The 18456-nt window shown below is 43.8% G+C and overlaps 2 protein-coding genes across 3 annotated transcripts; both read right to left on the bottom strand.

Annotated features, from left to right (window-relative positions):
• Positions 1 to 144: 144 nt before the first annotated feature.
• c11h7orf25 (chromosome 11 C7orf25 homolog) lies at positions 145 to 2196 on the bottom strand. 2 transcript variants are annotated; one of them, XM_035169702.2, is made up of 2 exons: positions 2049 to 2196; positions 145 to 1534 (listed from the first exon to the last, which is right to left on the bottom strand). In XM_035169702.2, exon 2 carries the CDS (start codon positions 1519 to 1521, stop codon positions 277 to 279), a length of 1245 nt encoding a protein of 414 aa, XP_035025593.1. In that variant the 5' UTR covers positions 1522 to 1534; positions 2049 to 2196; the 3' UTR covers positions 145 to 276. The 2 variants fall into 2 exon arrangements, with proteins under 2 accessions (XP_035025593.1, XP_035025594.1); XM_035169703.2 differs by having other exon boundaries at positions 2043 to 2181.
• A 3967-nt stretch (positions 2197 to 6163) lies between these two features.
• Positions 6164 to 16550, bottom strand: dnajc1 (DnaJ (Hsp40) homolog, subfamily C, member 1). The gene is made up of 12 exons (XM_035169688.1): positions 16288 to 16550; positions 14834 to 14935; positions 14716 to 14762; positions 12441 to 12606; positions 12266 to 12363; positions 12103 to 12196; positions 10445 to 10529; positions 10107 to 10276; positions 9881 to 10000; positions 7718 to 7766; positions 6793 to 7175; positions 6164 to 6517 (listed from the first exon to the last, which is right to left on the bottom strand). The coding sequence occupies exons 1-12, from the start codon at positions 16444 to 16446 to the stop codon at positions 6449 to 6451; spliced, it is 1542 nt and encodes a 513-aa protein (XP_035025579.1). The 5' UTR covers positions 16447 to 16550; the 3' UTR covers positions 6164 to 6448.
• Between the last annotated feature and the right edge of the window lie 1906 nt (positions 16551 to 18456).

Here is an 18456-nt window from a genome sequence, read left to right on the forward strand (position 1 = left end):
AGCATCATGTGACCACTTGTCTGATTGTTAGGTCGAGTTCAGCTGGATAACTGAAAGATATCCTGGATACGTTGAACTCACTTCCTGGTACAGGCCCCTGGTCATGTTAGAACATCTGACATCATGTGACAGAATAGCAGGAAGTGACTGTGATGCTTTATTGATCAGTGAATATAGATAATTAATTCATGAACACAAATATAAGTCATCTGATCAGGTTCATATTATTTAACTGAAATCAAACTCCAATCAGTCCCTTCACAGGAAGTCTCTGTGTCAGATGGGTGTGGCCCTCCACTCCTTGCCCTCCGTCAGGGCACGTGGTTGGTGGATGAACACGCTGTATCGGACGCCCTGATTGGCTGCCGCCCTTACAAATCGGCTGTTTGCCGTCATGGTAACGGCTCTCAGCGAGTCTCCAGTCCCAAAGATGGTGAGCGAGCGCTGGTTGACCTTGGCACTGGGTGTGAGACGCAGAGTTCGCTCTGATGGCTGGTCATCCACCAGGTGAAGGCGGGCCAGCAACTTCTCAGCACGCTCCTTCTCGCCCGGCCCCCCCAGCGTGTCCAGGATCAGCTGGAAGTCAGAAACAGCAGCGCGGCAGGCGAACAGCTCCTTTCCTGACATGTAGGTGTCGAGCTGCGGCAGCACCTGCAGGCAGCGCTCCTGAGCGGCCTGCTCCGTCAGCACTGGCTCTCTGAAGGTAAAGTGACAGCGGCCGTGGCTCAGTGATGACACATAGGTAATGAGTGTGGTGATGTCCAGGTTCACCCGCTGACACTCCTCCACCTGCACCTTGACAGGAAACGCCAGGCTGGCCACCACTGTGCCACGGTCCACGCGGGTCAGCTCACACGCCTCCATTTCCTCTTCATGGTCTTCTTCTGCTGCCTCCCCATCCTCCTCCTCAGCTTCTTCTTCTCTGCCTTCCTCTGCCGCCACAGCATTGACAGCTACAATGTCCCCACGCACGGAGACACCCATGTCCCTGAGTCGGTCCGCCATAGGGCAGGAGACGCCGTTGTAGAAGGCAAAGACGATGTGGGGGTCTCGGTAATGGACAGGCTGCTGGCGACTGGCTTGCAGAAAGTCCTCCGCCTGACTGATGATGCTCTTGTCTCCATACTGACCCCGCCCCTGCCAGATGTTGTGTAGAGCCTCCGCCTTCCTACCCACTGCCTTCACCCAGGTGTGTCCCCCATTCGCTACCACGTCCACCACTAGCGTCTGGCGGCAGCCAAAGGTATCCTGGTAGGTGAAGACATGCAGCAGAGCCGCCACGTCCTCCAGACTCTCGGCTGACTCGACAATGGCTGTCAGGTGAGTCAGGTTGGTGCTGTGCAGGTGAGACTCTTTGACCTGCAGCTCTCCGGCTTCCACCCGCCGCAGGAAGCGCAGCTCGGCTCGCAGTTTACCACAGAGCTTCTGGTGACCCTCCACACCCGGACAAAGCTGCTCTGCCCGCTGGAGCAACACCTGAGCAGAGCCGATCCTCTCCTGTACTGCCACCTGCATAGACATGACAGCATCACACCTGAGGAGACACAGTGACACAGGAACGTCAATCAGATTGAAACCAGATTCAACTGATTGTTGAATCAGTAAAACTCCTCAATTCATTTACTTTCCATGATGTTACAAAATGGTTCTTCTCATTAATGTAGTAAATCCTGTTGATGTGTTCAGTTCCATCAGCATCTGTTGGACTTGTGTCCTGGGAGAGGACCCTCACACGTGACTCTGAGCTTTATTCACTGATCACTAAGTTTCTCTGTAGTTTGACTCTTGTTGAGTTAAGAACAGAGGAAGTTGCTCCTTGTTAACATCTGTGAGACAAACTGGGAATATGAGACTAATAACATGTGATTGATTGAATCAGTTTAAACAAACCGATTCATTACTGGTGAGAATAAGTAAATCACAGTTCGACTGTTAGCTCTGATGCTAACTGTTATCACTGTGACGTCACTCAGCCCCTCAGCAGTTTATTACGTTACTTCGATCAGAAACAAGTAAAAACATTCGTAAATCACGTGACGTACACTCACAGCAGTTGTGACGTGTGGACTTTAACCCGCGGGTCCTCTCCAGGTGTGTGTTACCGGCTAACGGCTAAAGCTAGCTGAGACTTCTTCGGCTCCGCTGACAGGGACGAAGAGACTCCGGGAGGATTTTCAGAATAAGAGCACCCCTTCCTGTGACGTTTTCTGACAGTTCGACCTGAAACTAAACTAACGTGGAAGTTAAAGAATATTTCAAAATAAAAGTAAGAGAAGGTGTGAGACTTCTAGTATGACGTCATGAAGAAAAACAAAGTGAGCCATTAAACTGAAACACGTAAACACACCTGTGAAGTGAAAAACACCCCAGAAGAAGAAAACTTAAAATTCAGATCCATATTCACAATTTAACCCTTTTTCATTTCCAGGTTTTAATTTGAAGTAACAGACATTTGCCCAAGTGAGAATGAAAATCAAAGTGCAAATCTATAAATGAACATTAACGTTCAGTAAAATAAATTAAAGATAAAAAGCAGGTTTTACTTTTCAGTTTGTCATTTTGTTTCCATTTATATTTAGCATTTTCAAAAAAGGTGTGTTGGACTGTCTGATCCTCTGATGTCATCAGCAGGGGCGGAGTTAAAACAGAGACGTCATTGCTTCGCGTAGCGTCAGAGACGAGAACAACGATCTCAGCTTTGGATTTTTTAGTTGCACATTAAAATCCTCCTGATTTTGAACAAAGTACAACGAAGTTGACTGAGGACTTTGTTTCATCCGAAAATCAAAATTGTAACGTGAAAGAAGAAGAAAATTATCATTGTCTTTATAGAGAAACATTTTCATTAATCAACACATTAGAAAATAGAAAATAAGACAAACACGAGATAACAGAAACAAAGAGAAACCAACAGCACTGTCGGTGGTTAATATTATATATTCACACAATCGTATAAGTATATATAATCACGTATGATATATATATATATAGTTATAATTATGGGGTAAGAGTTGGATATTGTTCCTGTATATGACCTTTTTTTTGCAAAAAGAGGGTTCAGTTTATAACACATTACATTTATGGATATACAGAAAACATCTGAATTCTTACAATATAAACATAAGAAGCCTTCAGCCAATCAGAGCTTAGCTGTGACGTCACAGAGGCAGCCCTAATGCTGCTCTGGTTGAATGTTTCTGTATGAATCATTGACTTGATGGTAATTGGAATAGCCTTTAATACTTTATCATATTCTTTGACTTGGCACAGGAGATTGTTTTTGTCACAAAAAACTCTGTGGGATAAAAAATTACCAGATTCATCCATCAAATGAGATACAGCCCATATTTCCTTTTCCAGCCACTTCCACCAGGGAGACACAAATGTCCTTGTACAACATGCCAATTTAATCAATGAATTTCTGTCCAAAGCCAAATTGATTTAGAGTTTCTAATATGAAGGGATGCTTAACCAAGTCAAAAGCTTTATAAGAAGAATACAATCAATCCACTCTGGAAATGTCTGATGATAATTAATTGAGTCTGGGACAAGTCTTATGTTATTGTGAATAAATCTACCACCTAGAAAACCAGATTGTGTTTCACTTAACATCTGAGATAGGCCTTTTTTTCTAGCTGCAACAAACCCAGAATGCAATTTATAGTCAGTGTTTAGTTATGTAATCGGTCTTAAATTGTGTAATAATTGTTTGTTCTTACCATGCTTAGGAATAAGTTTAATTAAGCCTTGCTTCATGCTTGGCATTAGTTCTTTTTTTTTCCTATGCATTCTTGTATTGCCTTGAACAAAAAATTCCTGACATCTATCCAAAAGAATTTGTAAAACTCATTTGTGAGTCCATCAGAGCCTCGGGCTTAGTTCAATGATAGTTTCAAAATAACACCTACGATTCTTCTATTTTTTAATCTGACTCACAAAATCCTTAATTGATCATCGATTTTTGAAATGAATTCTTTTGTTTTTTGTTTTGACAGTAAACTGGAAAACATATTTTTCAATGAGTCGTCTTTGAATTCTGCTCCATTTATCAGTTTATTGCCTTATTTTCTTGTTTTCTCTTTTGCAGATTGTTGAAATAAAGTCTTCTTTTAGGCTCTTTTGAGAAACATATCTAATTTGGCCTGTAGTGACATTAGTTCTTTATCTTTATTACTCAATTCTTCTTCATTGCAACACTTACTGATTTCACAAAACAAGTTACTGTTTTCCTTTCTCTTTTGCGTAATATTTTCCTGACTGAATCTTGTAGAGAATTCTCTAATTTTATATTTCAAAAATTCCCATTTATTACAAAAAACGTCTATGGCCTCAGAATTCTCAATTTCAGTTGTACTTTCTTTAATATTTGTACAACATTCCTCAATTTTAACCAAATAGGAGTTTAATACCAAGTAACCTTTCTTTTACCTTTTTTTATTAGCCAAATTTAGCGTCCGAAGCCAGTTCCATAAGTGCGTCAGCTGCAAGCCAATTGTCAATTCTGGATTTGCAGAATCCATTAGGTTTATACCAGGAGAATTGTTTTAAACTGCTTCATACATCTTCTAAGCTATTTCTATTCCTAAATTTAGACATTTAGGCTGAAAACACGGTGTAAATGACATCGTTTCCTGTGGAATTTGATTGTCAGGGATTGTGGATACTTGACATCACAGGAGCAGATATCGAGGCATGTTATGTTTTTTCTGTTTTATTACAGCTGAAGAATCTGTCACCAGTTACTTCAACTGTATTGGATTCTGCTGCCTAACCCTAACCCTGCTGCAGGAAGGAACAACCTGCGATACCTTAGAGGGTGAATCAGTCTATTGCTGAAGGAGCTGCCCAGTGCTGTAGGGGGTGGGACTGGTTGTCCATCAGAGGACAGCTTCATCCTCCTCTGTCCCACCACCTCCAATGGGTCAAAGGTTAGTGAAGCCTAACCGTAAAAAGACTGCTTAGATTCTAATAAATGTTGATCCATGCGCCATACATTCATGCTCTGCATGTCAATATATTTGGCCAATCGGATGAGCCCTGCTGCCCTAGATTATAAACTAAAGGTATTCAGATCATTGACGGATTCTTCCATCAGTGTATCATTGTGGGAACAAGAGAATAATAAGAGACTAGAGAGAAAGAAAAATCACTATGAGCGGTTGATTGCATAGCTTATTTATGACCTGAGGGAAAAGTAACACAAAATAACTTCTCATGGTACAAACATTTATGAAAAGACTCAAATGATCACAGTGGATTTAGTGGAGCTATGCATGGCTCCCTGGTGTCTGCCCCAGACCTGGTGGCCTGTGCGTCCCCTCCCTCGGGCTGTGGAGCTTTCCGTGGTCCCTACGTCCGTAACCAGGTGAAATTCTTTAAATAAAACCATGTTGTTGGAATGGAAATAATACTTTTCTTTATATGTCAGTGTCTATAGCAGTGAAACCAAAGCAGAAAGCCGTTGACACTGTATACTTAAGCATTTGTTATTTTTTCGCAAGTTATATCGTCATCGCGATATCTCACACACACACACACACACACACACACACACACACACACACACACACACACACACACACACACACACACACACACACACACACACACACACACACACACACACACACACACACACACACACACACACACACACACACACACAGTTGTGTTGTCACAGCTGCAGCTGGATAACATCTGTCTGACTGCAGCCAGCTCCCATCATGTTTTAAGAGAAAATTATTAACCAGCAGCATACAGTGGTGAAGTGTCATGTGGCAGCTGAACCCCCCCCTCCAAACATGAAAGAGAACCTGTGGTAACCTTCAGTTTTCATAAAAACTCAAAGGGTTTAGTTTGTTCAGTCTGGGCTACTACAAGATACATGGTGGCCTCCATAGAGAGGACCCCCCCCTGACGTAAATATAAAGTATTTCAATATAAAGGTCCCGTTCCAGGGTAAATAAACAACAATTTGTATAATTTAGATTAAACACACTCGTGAAAACATCAATAGGATTATTTTATATTCAATTTCTGTCAATAGATCCCTTTCACCTAAATCTTACACACTGGACCTTTAACCAATAAGAAGGAAGGAGAATCAGCTGACTGGTCGTTTAAAAGTTGTCATAGCGACAAGCAGACAAATCAAACTGCAGGAAATAATAAATACTGTTTATTGATGAGGGGAACCGAAGTTGATTGACAGCATGCTGAATGGAGCTAAGGCACATGAAGCTGTGAGGTGGGAGGTCAGGTGACTTCACACTTGTCACCTGCTTCCTTTTTTTAATTTGAATTTTTTAAAACCACACCTGAGCAGGTGAGACATCAAACATATACAAAAACTGAATTGTAATTCTGTCCAATCAGAGGGCAGCTCCCCTACTGAGATAAACACTGACAGGTCACATGGTTCACCAGTCTGATGGGAGATCAGGGGTCATCAGCTCTTGGCCTGTTTCCTCTTCTGAACCAGCTCAGCCAACATCTTGTAACGGATCATACACTCCTCCTGAAAGTAAACAAACGTTCATAAGGCAAACGAAAACCAGCTATCTGCTATTTTTAATTTTTAAATGGGTGTGAATAAAAAAACAACAGAGATCAGGTTACATACAGAATGATTGAGGTTCAGTGAAGAACACGTTAGAACAGAAAGTAGAACGTGTTTCATGTTCTGTCCTGGTCTCATTTCTACACTTTTATATAACCCAGGTATGAACCAGTTTACTGCCCCTGAAAGCAGATGATGGTAAATATGTAGACTTGCTTTCTGTCAGTTCTCACCTTGGTTTTCCCAGGAACCACCCTGGCAATGCGGTCCCAGCGTTCTATGGTTCCACGGGGAAACTGTTGCAGAGCAAGTTCCAGTAGTTTTTGCTGGTTCTGAGTCCAAGCGGCAGGATCCGCCCCGTCTCTGTTCTCCTGAGGCTCTGACTCATCCTCTTCTTCCACAGCCGCAGGGTCGAAATCTCTTTGCCGACGACTTCTGAGCTTCACCCCTCCCCCGTCTGCAGAGGACTTCTTATTCCTCTGGCGCACAGCCAGAGCTTCCTCTACATCCTGCTCTTCCTCACAGGCCCCACCCACCCTCTGAGTCATCACGCTGTCAGCAACCGTAAGTACCCTCACAGGAAGAGGGCTCTTCAGCTCAGACAGCTTCACCAGACCTGAAACAAAGAACGCCAGATCCCTGTACTGACAGTAGAACCTGAAACTACCAGGTGGATCCTGATCGTGGTGGCTGCTGACCGTGGACTATGATCACAACAAGTCTGCTTGATATATAATATTTCTCCTCAGATACTCGACCATTACTGACAATAATCCATCAGTTCATTGACCTTCAGCTACAAAGTGTTTATTCTAATCAAAGCTGTAAATACTCTGATCTCTCTGATGTTCTCTGTTCCACGTGACATCTGTTCACTTGTGTCCGTCCTGGGAGACGGATCCTCACATGTGTCTCTGAGGTTTCTACCTTCTTTACCTGTTAAAGGTTTTAGTAGTTTGACTCTTGTTGAGGGTTAAGAACAGAGGACGTCTCACCTTGTTGAAGCCTCTGAGACAAACTGGGATTTGTGAATATGGGCTTTACAAATACAATTTTATTGATTGATTGATCCTGTCAGTAGAGCATAATGTCAGTGGAACCTCATAATGACAATAGAACTTGTCAGGAGAACCAGCTATTATAACAGCAAAAGTTTACCTGAGGTGTGGCTCACATTGTCTTTCACCTGTTTCACCTTGGTCGTCACCTGTTGAAGAAAACAGATTATTTTGGTTCCTGATATATCAAGCCCCTGCATATATGAAAGAGCTCATAACACCATTTTATCCAAATAGATCACTTCGCTCCCAAAACACAGGCTCTCTTGTGGTTCCAAGAATCTGTAAGAGTAGAATGGGGGAAGAACCTTCAGCTACCAGGCTCCTCTCCTGTGGAACCAGCTCCCACTCTGGGTTTGGGAGGCAAACACCATCTCTACATTTAAGGTTAAACTTAAAACGTCCCTTTTTGATAAAGCCTGGTTTAGGTGAGTCCTGAACCATCCCTTAGTTATGTTGCTATAGGTCTAGACTGCTGGAGAACTCCCATCATGCACTGAGCACTTCTCCCCACATTCATCTATTTAACTATGTGTCTTTTTCCTCCCATAGTCTCTCTCTCTCTCTCTCTCTTTGCAGGTATCTCCGACTCCAGAGCTGCAGGATAACTATTATTATTATTAATAACAATCATACCTTTTATTACTTAAATACTATATGAACTCTTGCTGCTATCATTAATAATCAATAACCTCCTTACACTATTATTGTTTTCATTATAACTACTCAGAGCTGATACCTGATGCTGCACAAGTGTTCCTGGTCTTCCTCTCCTCTCATCCCCATTTTTCCCTGCTCACCCAAACTGTTTTTCACCGTTTATTTTCCTCTTTGTAACACTGCACATTCAAAAGCAAGTAAAAGTTCTGTTTTGAAAGACAACATTTGCCTCCTCTTTGGAGGCTTCCACTACACAAGGTGAAAGCAGATGTTTGGTTTCAACACTGGGACAGAAGCCCAGAGTTCCTCAGAGAGAAAGGCACAAGTTCCCCTTTTCCACCAAAGTGAACAGAGCGCTAGTGCTGGTTCAACATTGGAACCTTTTAAGAACTATTTAGCCTTTGTCTCTGACCTGCTACAATTTAAACTAGGGCTAAAACTAATGATTATTTTTATAATCAATTAATCTGTTGATTATTTTTCTATATGTGTTACAGACATCTGCAACTTAATTATGATTATAATTTCAGTTTCAGATATCTACAATATAATTCTAACTAGTTATAATCCAAGTTGTCCATTTACACTCCAATCCAATCACAACCCAGCGTAATCTGAACTATCACAGAAGTGACCAGTATCTTCAGAGCAATGAGTGTGGAGGTCTGAGAGGATCGTCTGTTTTACTTTTACTAAAGTGCGTTGTAAAGTCTGCGTGTTGTCGCAGCTCAAGATCAGACACCTGGTCTTTAAAGCCGGAGTCAGGAGGAAATTATTGGTGGATTTATTCCTAATGGAGTTTCCCTGGAGCTGCCGGCCGGCATATGATCGACTGGACCATCAACGGTACCGTGAGTGTCCTGAACATATTGTATACATGAACGCTGTTGTTATTAAAGCAACATGGATGCTTCTCTTTCCTGAGTTGTTGGTTTATGAAGATCCACAGTAAAACCCGGAACGGACTATTTTTGTTTGTATCTGTTTCTTGCTGTTTGAACTGAACTGTGTTCGGTTTGCGGGGACGAAACAGACTGTAAATATACAGACAGAAACAGACACACACACGTCACTTCCTGTCTCTGTCTGCTGCACCCGGCTGCCCCCCCTCTCACCTGAACCAGGAGGAGGATCTGATGCTGTTGTGAACGAGTCTGTTCAGAAAACCTGCTGCTGTGTTGTTCAGCTGTGAAACACAAACTCTGGAGACAATTCTTCAGATTTTACCTGGAGGTCATGTCTGAAAACAGCTTAAGTGTCTCAGTCTCACTATGAGAGCTTCTGTCAGAGACAAGACCCTGGCTGATTGTTGAAGGTCAGATTCAGTACTGATGTGGATTCTATTCTGGTCCTGGATCAGTGAGCCAGTTCCCTAACCCTAATGACAGTTTTTCTCTCCAGTCTAAATGTGTTCAGTGGACTTGGAGAAGGTGTTTGGAGTCCTTCAGTCCTTGTACCAAACTCAGTCGGGTGTAATTCAATCATCTTAAAAACACAAAAGCTGATAAAACTGATATCAGTTCTGATGGGTGTGTCCTCAACACTGACTCTGTACAAGGTGTGGATCAAACCGATTTTAAAATTTTGCAAACTAGTTTCTTACTTCAGATACTGATCGTCCCAGTTCATGAGCGATCTTATCCCATCGACCTGGCGTTCCTCCTGGAAATTTAACCATCAACCTGCTGAGGAGACTGAGCTCGTCCTCCGTCCAGTCTGCAGCCTAAGGTCACAGACACAAACATAATTCCGGTAGCGATAGTCCACTACGGTCCTGTTGGTAGTCTGAGGACATTATATTAACTGATTAATAATCAATAACATCACACCTTCTTCCTAGTGCCTCTGCTGTCCTGCAGCCAGACGTCCATCTGGTCTTCGATCTCCTCAATGGATGAGGTCTGGTCATAGCTCTGGTAGTTCAGGTTCTCAGATGATGGCTTGTAAACTGGAAACTCTTTTGGCTCCTTTGGCTTCTTGACCTTTGGTCTCCTCTCTCCTGAAGAAGCAAAGGTGGACATGAGATGAAAGTTTAACCAGAGACAAAGGTTCATTATTGAGAATGTGATCAGGTGGTGCGTTCAGGTGCAGTTGTTACATTTGGAAAGAACATTGAGTCTGTGAGAAACTATGGCAGCCTGGAGTGAAAAGATATAAAAGTGTTTACTGGTCACAGCTTCGTGTTCGGCTTCAGCTTCTTCTCTCTGCTGCTGTTTCATCTGCTGATAGTCCTCATAGAACTTCTTCACCTCCTGAAACACAGAGACCAGGGGCTTCATTTATAAAACAGTGTGTAGGATTCAGACTAAAAGTGTATGTGAGCACTGTTCCCTTTATAAATCACACTCCACCTGGAAATGTGCGTTCCTGGATCTGCCTCATAATTCTGCCCTCTACATGCCCATAAATGGTCAAAGCAAATATTGAATATAAAATTAGGCTGCTGACCAATAGGTTTCTATTGTGAATCACGGCATCAAGCGTTGAGAAGAAGAAGCTCTACTTCTCTGACACTGACATCAAGGGGCTTGTGAGTGAAGTGGAAGTGGAGAAAGACAGATTGTTAGATGGCTGCAGCAGTGATGTCATTAATAAATAAAAGTGGTTGCTGCTGCATTAATGCAGAATATGACAGAAAGGACAGTGTCTGAAATAAAACTGGTCAGATTGGAAGGTGAAGGCAAAAAGAGAATTGCTTCACACCGTTAGAATCTGAGGGTAATTGTCGTTTCGGCCGGGACATTTTTTAATCATCCAAAACGGAGTTAGTGACCTCTTATAAGTGCCTGGGTGTTCACCAGAACAATAAACTGGATTGGACTGATCATGCCAGTGCACTGTTTCAGAAGGGCCCGAGCAGATTGTATCTGCTCAGGAGACTGAGGTCTTTTGGACTACAGGGGGCGCTCCTGAAGACCTTTTATGACTCTGTGGTGGCATCTGCCATCTTCTTTGGAATAGTTTGCTGGGGCAGCAGCATTTCAACTGCTGACAGGAAGAGACTGGACAGACGGATTCGGAGGGCCAGCTCGGTCCTGGGATATCCCCTTAACCCAGTGGAGGTGGTTGGACAGAGGAGGATGAAGCGGTCTTCTCTGATGGACAACCAGTCCCACCCCCTGCAGGACACCATCACAGCACTTGGAATCTCCCTCACCTTCAGTGTCTGAAGGAGAGGTATCGCAGGTCGTTTCTTCCTGCAGCAGAAAGACTGAACAACCAGCTCTGCTCCCAGTAATTTATTCATCCGTCTGTGCAATATCAACGGTTCATGTGCAATTTCGTCACTGTAAATATTCTAACCCTAACCCTATTTTTTCCTGTCTTTACACTGTATATACTGGTTTAACTACATTCATATTTTTCTATATTCCTTACACTTAAGTATTGCATGTTACTTGCTGATGTCTTTTGACTCTTGCTGCTGTAATACTGCAAAGTTCCCCATAGTGGGACTAATAAAGGATTATCTTATCTTGTGCGGTCTTACTGTAATTTGCTTAAAGTTATTTTATATCGTTACAACTGAAGGTTAATATGTCGCGCGAACACAAATAACGCTGTTGGTTTTAATGTTAATGATGAAGTGGATCATGAATCAACACCTCACGTTTGCATCACCACTTTCCCGTCGCCAAAATGTTCGTACGCATGGGTCAGAGTGGACATTCTCTCCAACATTTGCGTGAGATGTGGTGTACGCACAAAATGGGGTATTAAAGATGCGTACGCAACGGTTACAAATGAGGCCCCAGGTCTGAGACCAGGACCAGGTCTGAGAACACTCCACCTTTTTACATGGTTCATAATAGCTTTCCATCCTACCTGCACGGTCTGAGGCAGATTTTTGACAGACAGGTACATCCAGATGCTGAGCTTCAGAGGGAGGATGTCCTGCCAATGAGGTCGGTCGTGAACCCTGAAATAAATAAACATTAAAAAATAACACAAATCAGGAAGTCCTGTGGAGATGATGGCATAGATGTACCTGTCGGTCCGATCCTGGCCGATAAACCTGAGCTCCTCTGCTGGTCTGGAGCTCAGCTTTTTCTTCTTATCTTTTTTCTTCTTACTCAGCAACTCGTCCTGGAAATAAGGCAGATTTATCACCAGGTCACATGACATGGTCTGTTTTGAGGCTCTGCTCTGATTGGCTGTCTCACCAGCTGTTTCTCCAGGTAGATGGACCAGATGACCGCGTAGTGTCCAATAGTGAGGATCAGGAAGAGGAGGAAGCCCAGTTCAGAGTTACTCATCTTTCTCACTCGTCTGTAGTAGAAGACTGGCTGCCGCCAGTCAGGAAGCCCGTTCACCAGGATGTCATCATATCTGTCCAGGCATAGTACAGGTACAGTTTAGATACTGGTACACTACAGGTATAGAACAGTTACAGTACAGGTACAGTACAAAACATTCCTTCCTATGAAACATCTTAGACAAAAACGATTGATGGAGACAAACTCTTGAGCATCTCTCTGTTGAATTGTCCCGAAAGACACAGACATGACTTGAGACTCTTTCTTGGATAACGATGGGCGGCTGTGGCTGAGGGGTAGAGCGGTTGTCCTTCGACCAGAAGGTTGGCAGTTCGATCCCAGTCGATAACCCAAGATGCTGAACCCCGATGACATGAAATGTAAAAGTGGTCTGAGCCATCGACTAGCACTTTGTACTTGACACTCAACCTCCCTTTATCCCCTCTGCCTCCTCTTCCTCACAAACCACAGGAAGATTCACAAAGAGAAATTAACAGTGGCAAAACTTTTCTGCAGCTTATCCAATTTTTCCACATGTGCTGACTTAGCAAGCACAAGACATCAAAGGCGACGGCCGTCTTTCATTTCCGCTTCAGCTTGGGCTCGGCGAAATGGCTCCACAGCGCCATTTTTTTATTTTTTATTTTGACACACTGCAACCTATCTGAAAGACAGTTTTCAAGCAAAGGCAACTAGCATTGACAAATCCCAGAGTAACACGTCGAGTGTGGTCTACTGTGTCAAAAGCTTTCGATTAATCAATAAAAAGAGCAGAGCCGTGTTTTCTATTGTCTAGTGATGAGACAACGTTACCAACAACCAAAGAAGTGGCAGATGCGGTGCTATGCTTAGGCCGGAGGCCAGACTGAAATGGAGTAAGAAGGGAATGTGTGGGTTACACACATTCCATTACTTGTTAATAATCAACTGATTATTAACAAGTGACTCAAATATCTTTGCGAGACAGGAGAGTTTTGAAATCGGATGATAGTTATTTAATTCAGATTTGTTACCACCCTTGAGGAGGGGGAGAATGTAAGCAGTCTTCCAAACTGGGCTGCTAGAGGTAATACTGAGATTAAAAATATAAGTTACATATTCACAATTTGAGCAGGGCTGAGGAATTTAAAGAAAAGGGGGCCAACTTGTCATCACCTGTTGATTGCAGTTCAACAATATTGCATAGGGTGTCAGCTACCGACATACTGGAGAGAGGAGATAAGCTGAAGGAAATGTTTACTTCAGCACTAGAAGGATAAGTTGTGCTTTTCCGGACAATCTTTCAGACTGTCAAGGATGTGTTCTACGACAGTTAGCACTGTTAGGTATGTGGGGGGTGTGCCGTAAAAGAGGCGCAGACAGGAAGTTGTGATACACTTAACGTTACCTGTGCCGGGAGTTGTACTCTGTTAATAAATCTGGCGTTTGTTGCAAAGACTGAACACTCGCTCGTCATTCCTATAATCTGTAAATACTGATTATTACACAGACCACCACTAAGATTGTGAAATAAGTGACAAGATGCAGCAAAGTAAAAAGCAGTAGAAATGTCATGCGTGTCAGTTATCTGATTAAGGCCCTTGACATCATTGGAAGGTAGAGGAGGGCTTGGATCGTTAGAGCTGGATTTAACTATTTTCCAGAATCTACTGTAGTTGTAAGAGGAATTAGTAAAAGACTTAAGGTAAAAGTCAGACTTGACTTGTATGACAAGAGTTCCAATCACAGCGCCCCCTGATGGCAACAGGAAATGTCTTGTTTTTTACTTGTCTTACACTTGGATGTACTCCTCATAGTCCATTGACCACAACCATGTCAAACTCTGTGAGAAAGGACTCAACACATTGATGATGAAATATGTCATGATGATGACACAAGAAGTTGTTATAACTCCACTGCACATTGTACGAACAGCGACAATATCACATATGATCAGAGTCCCGGCCGAAACAAATCCATATATCAATATTAACTCAGCAACATAGCGCCACCTGCTGGAAGTCACATTTTAATACTTCTGCTCCTAAAAGGTTTAGAACACACAATGTGCTCAGAAAAGCCATGAAGTTTTTTCTTTTCTTCAAGAATCAACAGAACCAAAGAATCACCCAGGTACATGTAAGCCTGCCTCTGGGCTGTGATTGGCTGAGAGTGGACTGTGATGTGAGCAGGTCAGACTCACTTGCGTCTTCGCTCCTCGTCCTTCAGGACTTCATAAATGGCGACGAGCTGAAAACAGAGGCAGAGGTTCAATGTGATTGGTCGACAGCTGCATATTCGTGTTGGTATTTTTTCCTCACCTGTCTGAACTGAGTCTCAGCGTCTTCGTCTTTGTTCTTATCCGGATGCAGCGTGAGAGACATACGGCGATACGCCTTCTTTATCTCTCCTGCTGCGGCGTCCTAAGAGACAGACAGGCAAGGGGAGGTCAGACAGATGAGGGGAGGACAGACAAGTGACAAGTGACAGACAAGTGAGGGGAGGACAGGACAGACAGGTGAGGGGAGGACAGGACAGATGAGGGGAGGACAGGACAGATGAGGGGAGGACGGACAGATGAGGGGAGGACAGACAGATGAGGGGAGGACAGACAGATGAGGGGAGGACAGACAAGTGACAAGTGACAGACAAGTGAGGGGAGGACAGGACAGACAGGTGAGGGGAGGACAGGACAGATGAGGGGAGGACAGGACAGATGAGGGAGGACGGACAGATGAGGGGAGGACAGACAGATGAGGGAAGGACAGACAGATGAGGGGAGGACAGACAAGTGACAGACAAGTGAGGGGAGGACAGGACAGACAGGTGAGGGGAGGACAGGACAGACAGGTGAGGGAAGACAGGACAGACAGGTAAGGGGAGGACAGGACAGATGAGGGAGGACAGGACAGATGAGGGGAGGACAGGACAGATGAGGGAAGGACAGACAGATGAGGGGAGGACAGACAAGTGACAAACAAGTGAGGACAGGACAGACAGGTGAGGGGAAGACAGGACAGACAGGTAAGGATAGGGAGGACAGACAAGTGACAGACAAGGGAGGGGAGGACAGGACAGACAGGTGAGGGGAAGACAGGACAGACAGGTAAGGGGAGGACAGGACAGATGAGGGGAGGACAGACAGGTGAGGGGAGGACAGGACAGATGAGGGGAGGACAGACAGGTGAGGGGAAGATAGGACAGACAGGTAAGGGGAGGACAGGACAGGTAAGGGGAGGACAGGACAGATGAGGGAGGACAGACAGGGGAGGACAGACAGGTGATAAGTGACAGACAAGTGAGGGGAGGACAGGACAGACAGATGAGGGGAGGACGGACAGATGAGGGGAGGACAGACAGGGGAGGACAGACAGGTGACAAGTGACAGGCAAGTGAGGGGAGGACAGGACAGACAGGTAAGGGGAGGACAGGACAAACAGGTGAGGGGAGGACAGACGGATGAGGGGAGGACAGACAGATGAGGACAGACGGATGAGGACAGACAGATGAGGGGAGGTCAGACAGGTGAGGGGAGGACAGACAGATGAGAGGAGGGGAGGACAGACTCCTCGTGACTCCACTGCTGTGCTGTTAGCATCAGGTGTTAGCATCAAACTGAACTGGAGTCACTGGTCCGGTTCTCATTTCTACATTAGCTCCCGATGCTAAATAGCTTAGCCTCGTGTGCGAGTAGCACTCAGCTGTTAGCATTAGAGCCTGAATCCTTCCATAACGTTACCATGGAGACAGTTAGCAATTAGCCGTTAGTACAGACCTGGTCCAGGGACAGGAACTGGTAGAAGGTCTGTGGGATCTCCTCCACCAGGTCCAGCAGTTCCAAATCCGCCTCCCAAGCAGTCAGAGGGGGGACCGCGGAGAGCAGTAGGGTCAGGCAGACCAGCAGGGACCCGCACAGACCCGCACAGACCCCCATCACTGTGAAACCGTCACAGACACACGACCCCAACCCTAACACTGCTCGGTCCGTGGAGCCAACTCAGAGATCACCGACCCGGGGAAACACCGTCAATCACTTCCGGGTTACTACATTTTCTTTGACGTGTTAATGCAACGGCCATCGGTGACTATACTGCCCCCCTCCGACCAACTGTTGTCATCACGTTCAGCTCTGTCCTCAGGTCTGATGGTGAGGAAGAGGAAGGTGAGGAAGATGATGATGGTGAGGAAGATGATGATGATGATGATAATGAAGGTGACGGTGATGAAGATGAAGATGATGATGATGATGAAGGTGAGGAAGATGATGAAGAAGGTGACCGTGATGATGATGAAGGGGGATGTGAAGGTGATGATGATGATGAAGAAAGTGATGAAGATGATGAACTTGATGATGATGATGATGAAGAAAATGATGATGATGACGAAGAAGGTGATGATGATGATGAAGGTGATGATGATGATGAAGGTGATGGTGATGATGATGATGATGATGAAGAAGGTGATGATGATGATGATGATGAAGGTGATGATGATGATGACGATGGTGATGGTGATGATGAAGAAGGTGATGGTGATGATGATGAAGAAGGTATGATGATGAAGATGATGAAGAAGAAGGTGATGATGATGATGATGATGATGAAGAAGGTGATGATGATGATGATGAAGAAGGTGATGATGATGATGATGATGATGAAGAAGAAGGTGATGGATGATGATGATGATGATGAAGAAGGTGAGATGATAATGATGAAGAAGGTGATGATGATGAAGAAGGTGATGATGAAGGTGATGATGATGATGATGATGATGATGAAGGTGATGATGATGAAGGTGATGATGATGATGAAGGTGATGATGATGAAGAAGTGATGATGATGATGAAGGTGATGATGATGATGATGATGATGATGATGAAGAAGGTGATGGTGATGATGATGATGAAGAAGGTGCTGATGATGATGATGAAGAAGGTGATGATGATGAAGAAGGTGATGATGATGATGAAGAAGGTGATGAGGATGATGATGATGATGATAATGAAGGTAGGGTGATGAAGATGAAGATGATGATGAAGGTGAGAAGATGATGAAGAAGGTGATGATGATGATGATGAAGGTGAGGATGATGATGATGATGAAGGTGATGATGATGATGAAGAAAGTGATGAAGATGATGATGATGATGATGAAGAAAATGATGATGATGAAAGAAGGTGATGATGATGATGAAGGTGATGATGATGATGAAGGTGATGGTGATGATGATGATGAGGAAGGTGATGGTGATGATGAAGAAGGTGATGGTGATGATGATGATAATGAAGGTGCGGTGATGAAGATGAAGATGATGATGATGATGAAGGTGAGGAAGATGATGAAGAAGGTGACCGTGATGATGATGATGAAGGTGATGATGATGAAGAAAGTGATGAAGATGATGAAGATGTGATGATGATGATGAAGAAAATGATGATGATGATGATGATGAAGAAAATGATGATGATGACGAAGAAGGTGATGATGATGATGAAGGTGATGATGATGATGAAGGTGATGGTGATGATGATGATGATGATGAAGAAGGTGATGATGATGATGACGAAGGTGATGATGATGATGAAGAGGTGATGGTATGATGATGAAGAAGGTGATGATGATGATGATGATGAAGAAGAAGGTGATGATGATGATGAAGAAGTGATGATGATGATGATGATGAAGAAGGTGATGAGGATGATGATGATGATGATGAAGAAGGTGATGATGATAATGATGATGATGAAGAAGGTGATGATGATGATGATGATGAAGAAGGTGATGATGATGATGATGATGATGAAGAAGGTGATGATGATGATGAAGGTGATGATGATGATGAAGGTGATGATGATGAAGAAGGTGATGATGATGATGAAGAAGGTGATGATGATGATGATGATGATGAAGAAGGTGATGGTGATGATGATGATGAAGAAGGTGAT

This window comes from Hippoglossus stenolepis, chromosome 11 (assembly GCF_022539355.2).
Source record: "Hippoglossus stenolepis isolate QCI-W04-F060 chromosome 11, HSTE1.2, whole genome shotgun sequence".
Taxonomy (NCBI): Eukaryota; Metazoa; Chordata; class Actinopteri; order Pleuronectiformes; family Pleuronectidae; genus Hippoglossus; species Hippoglossus stenolepis.

Coding starts and splice junctions, on each gene's coding strand:
- c11h7orf25 (XM_035169702.2), bottom strand. CDS start 1,521: ATGTCTATGCAGGTGGCAGTACAGGAGAGGATCGGCTCTGCTCAGGTG.
- dnajc1 (XM_035169688.1), bottom strand. CDS start 16,446: ATGGGGGTCTGTGCGGGTCTGTGCGGGTCCCTGCTGGTCTGCCTGACC. Junction 14,936..16,287: donor AGTTCCTGTCCCTGGACCAG/GTCTGTACTAAC, acceptor TCTGTCTCTTAG/GACGCCGCAGCAGGAGAGAT. Junction 12,197..12,265: donor GGCCAGGATCGGACCGACAG/GTACATCTATGC, acceptor TATTTATTTCAG/GGTTCACGACCGACCTCATT.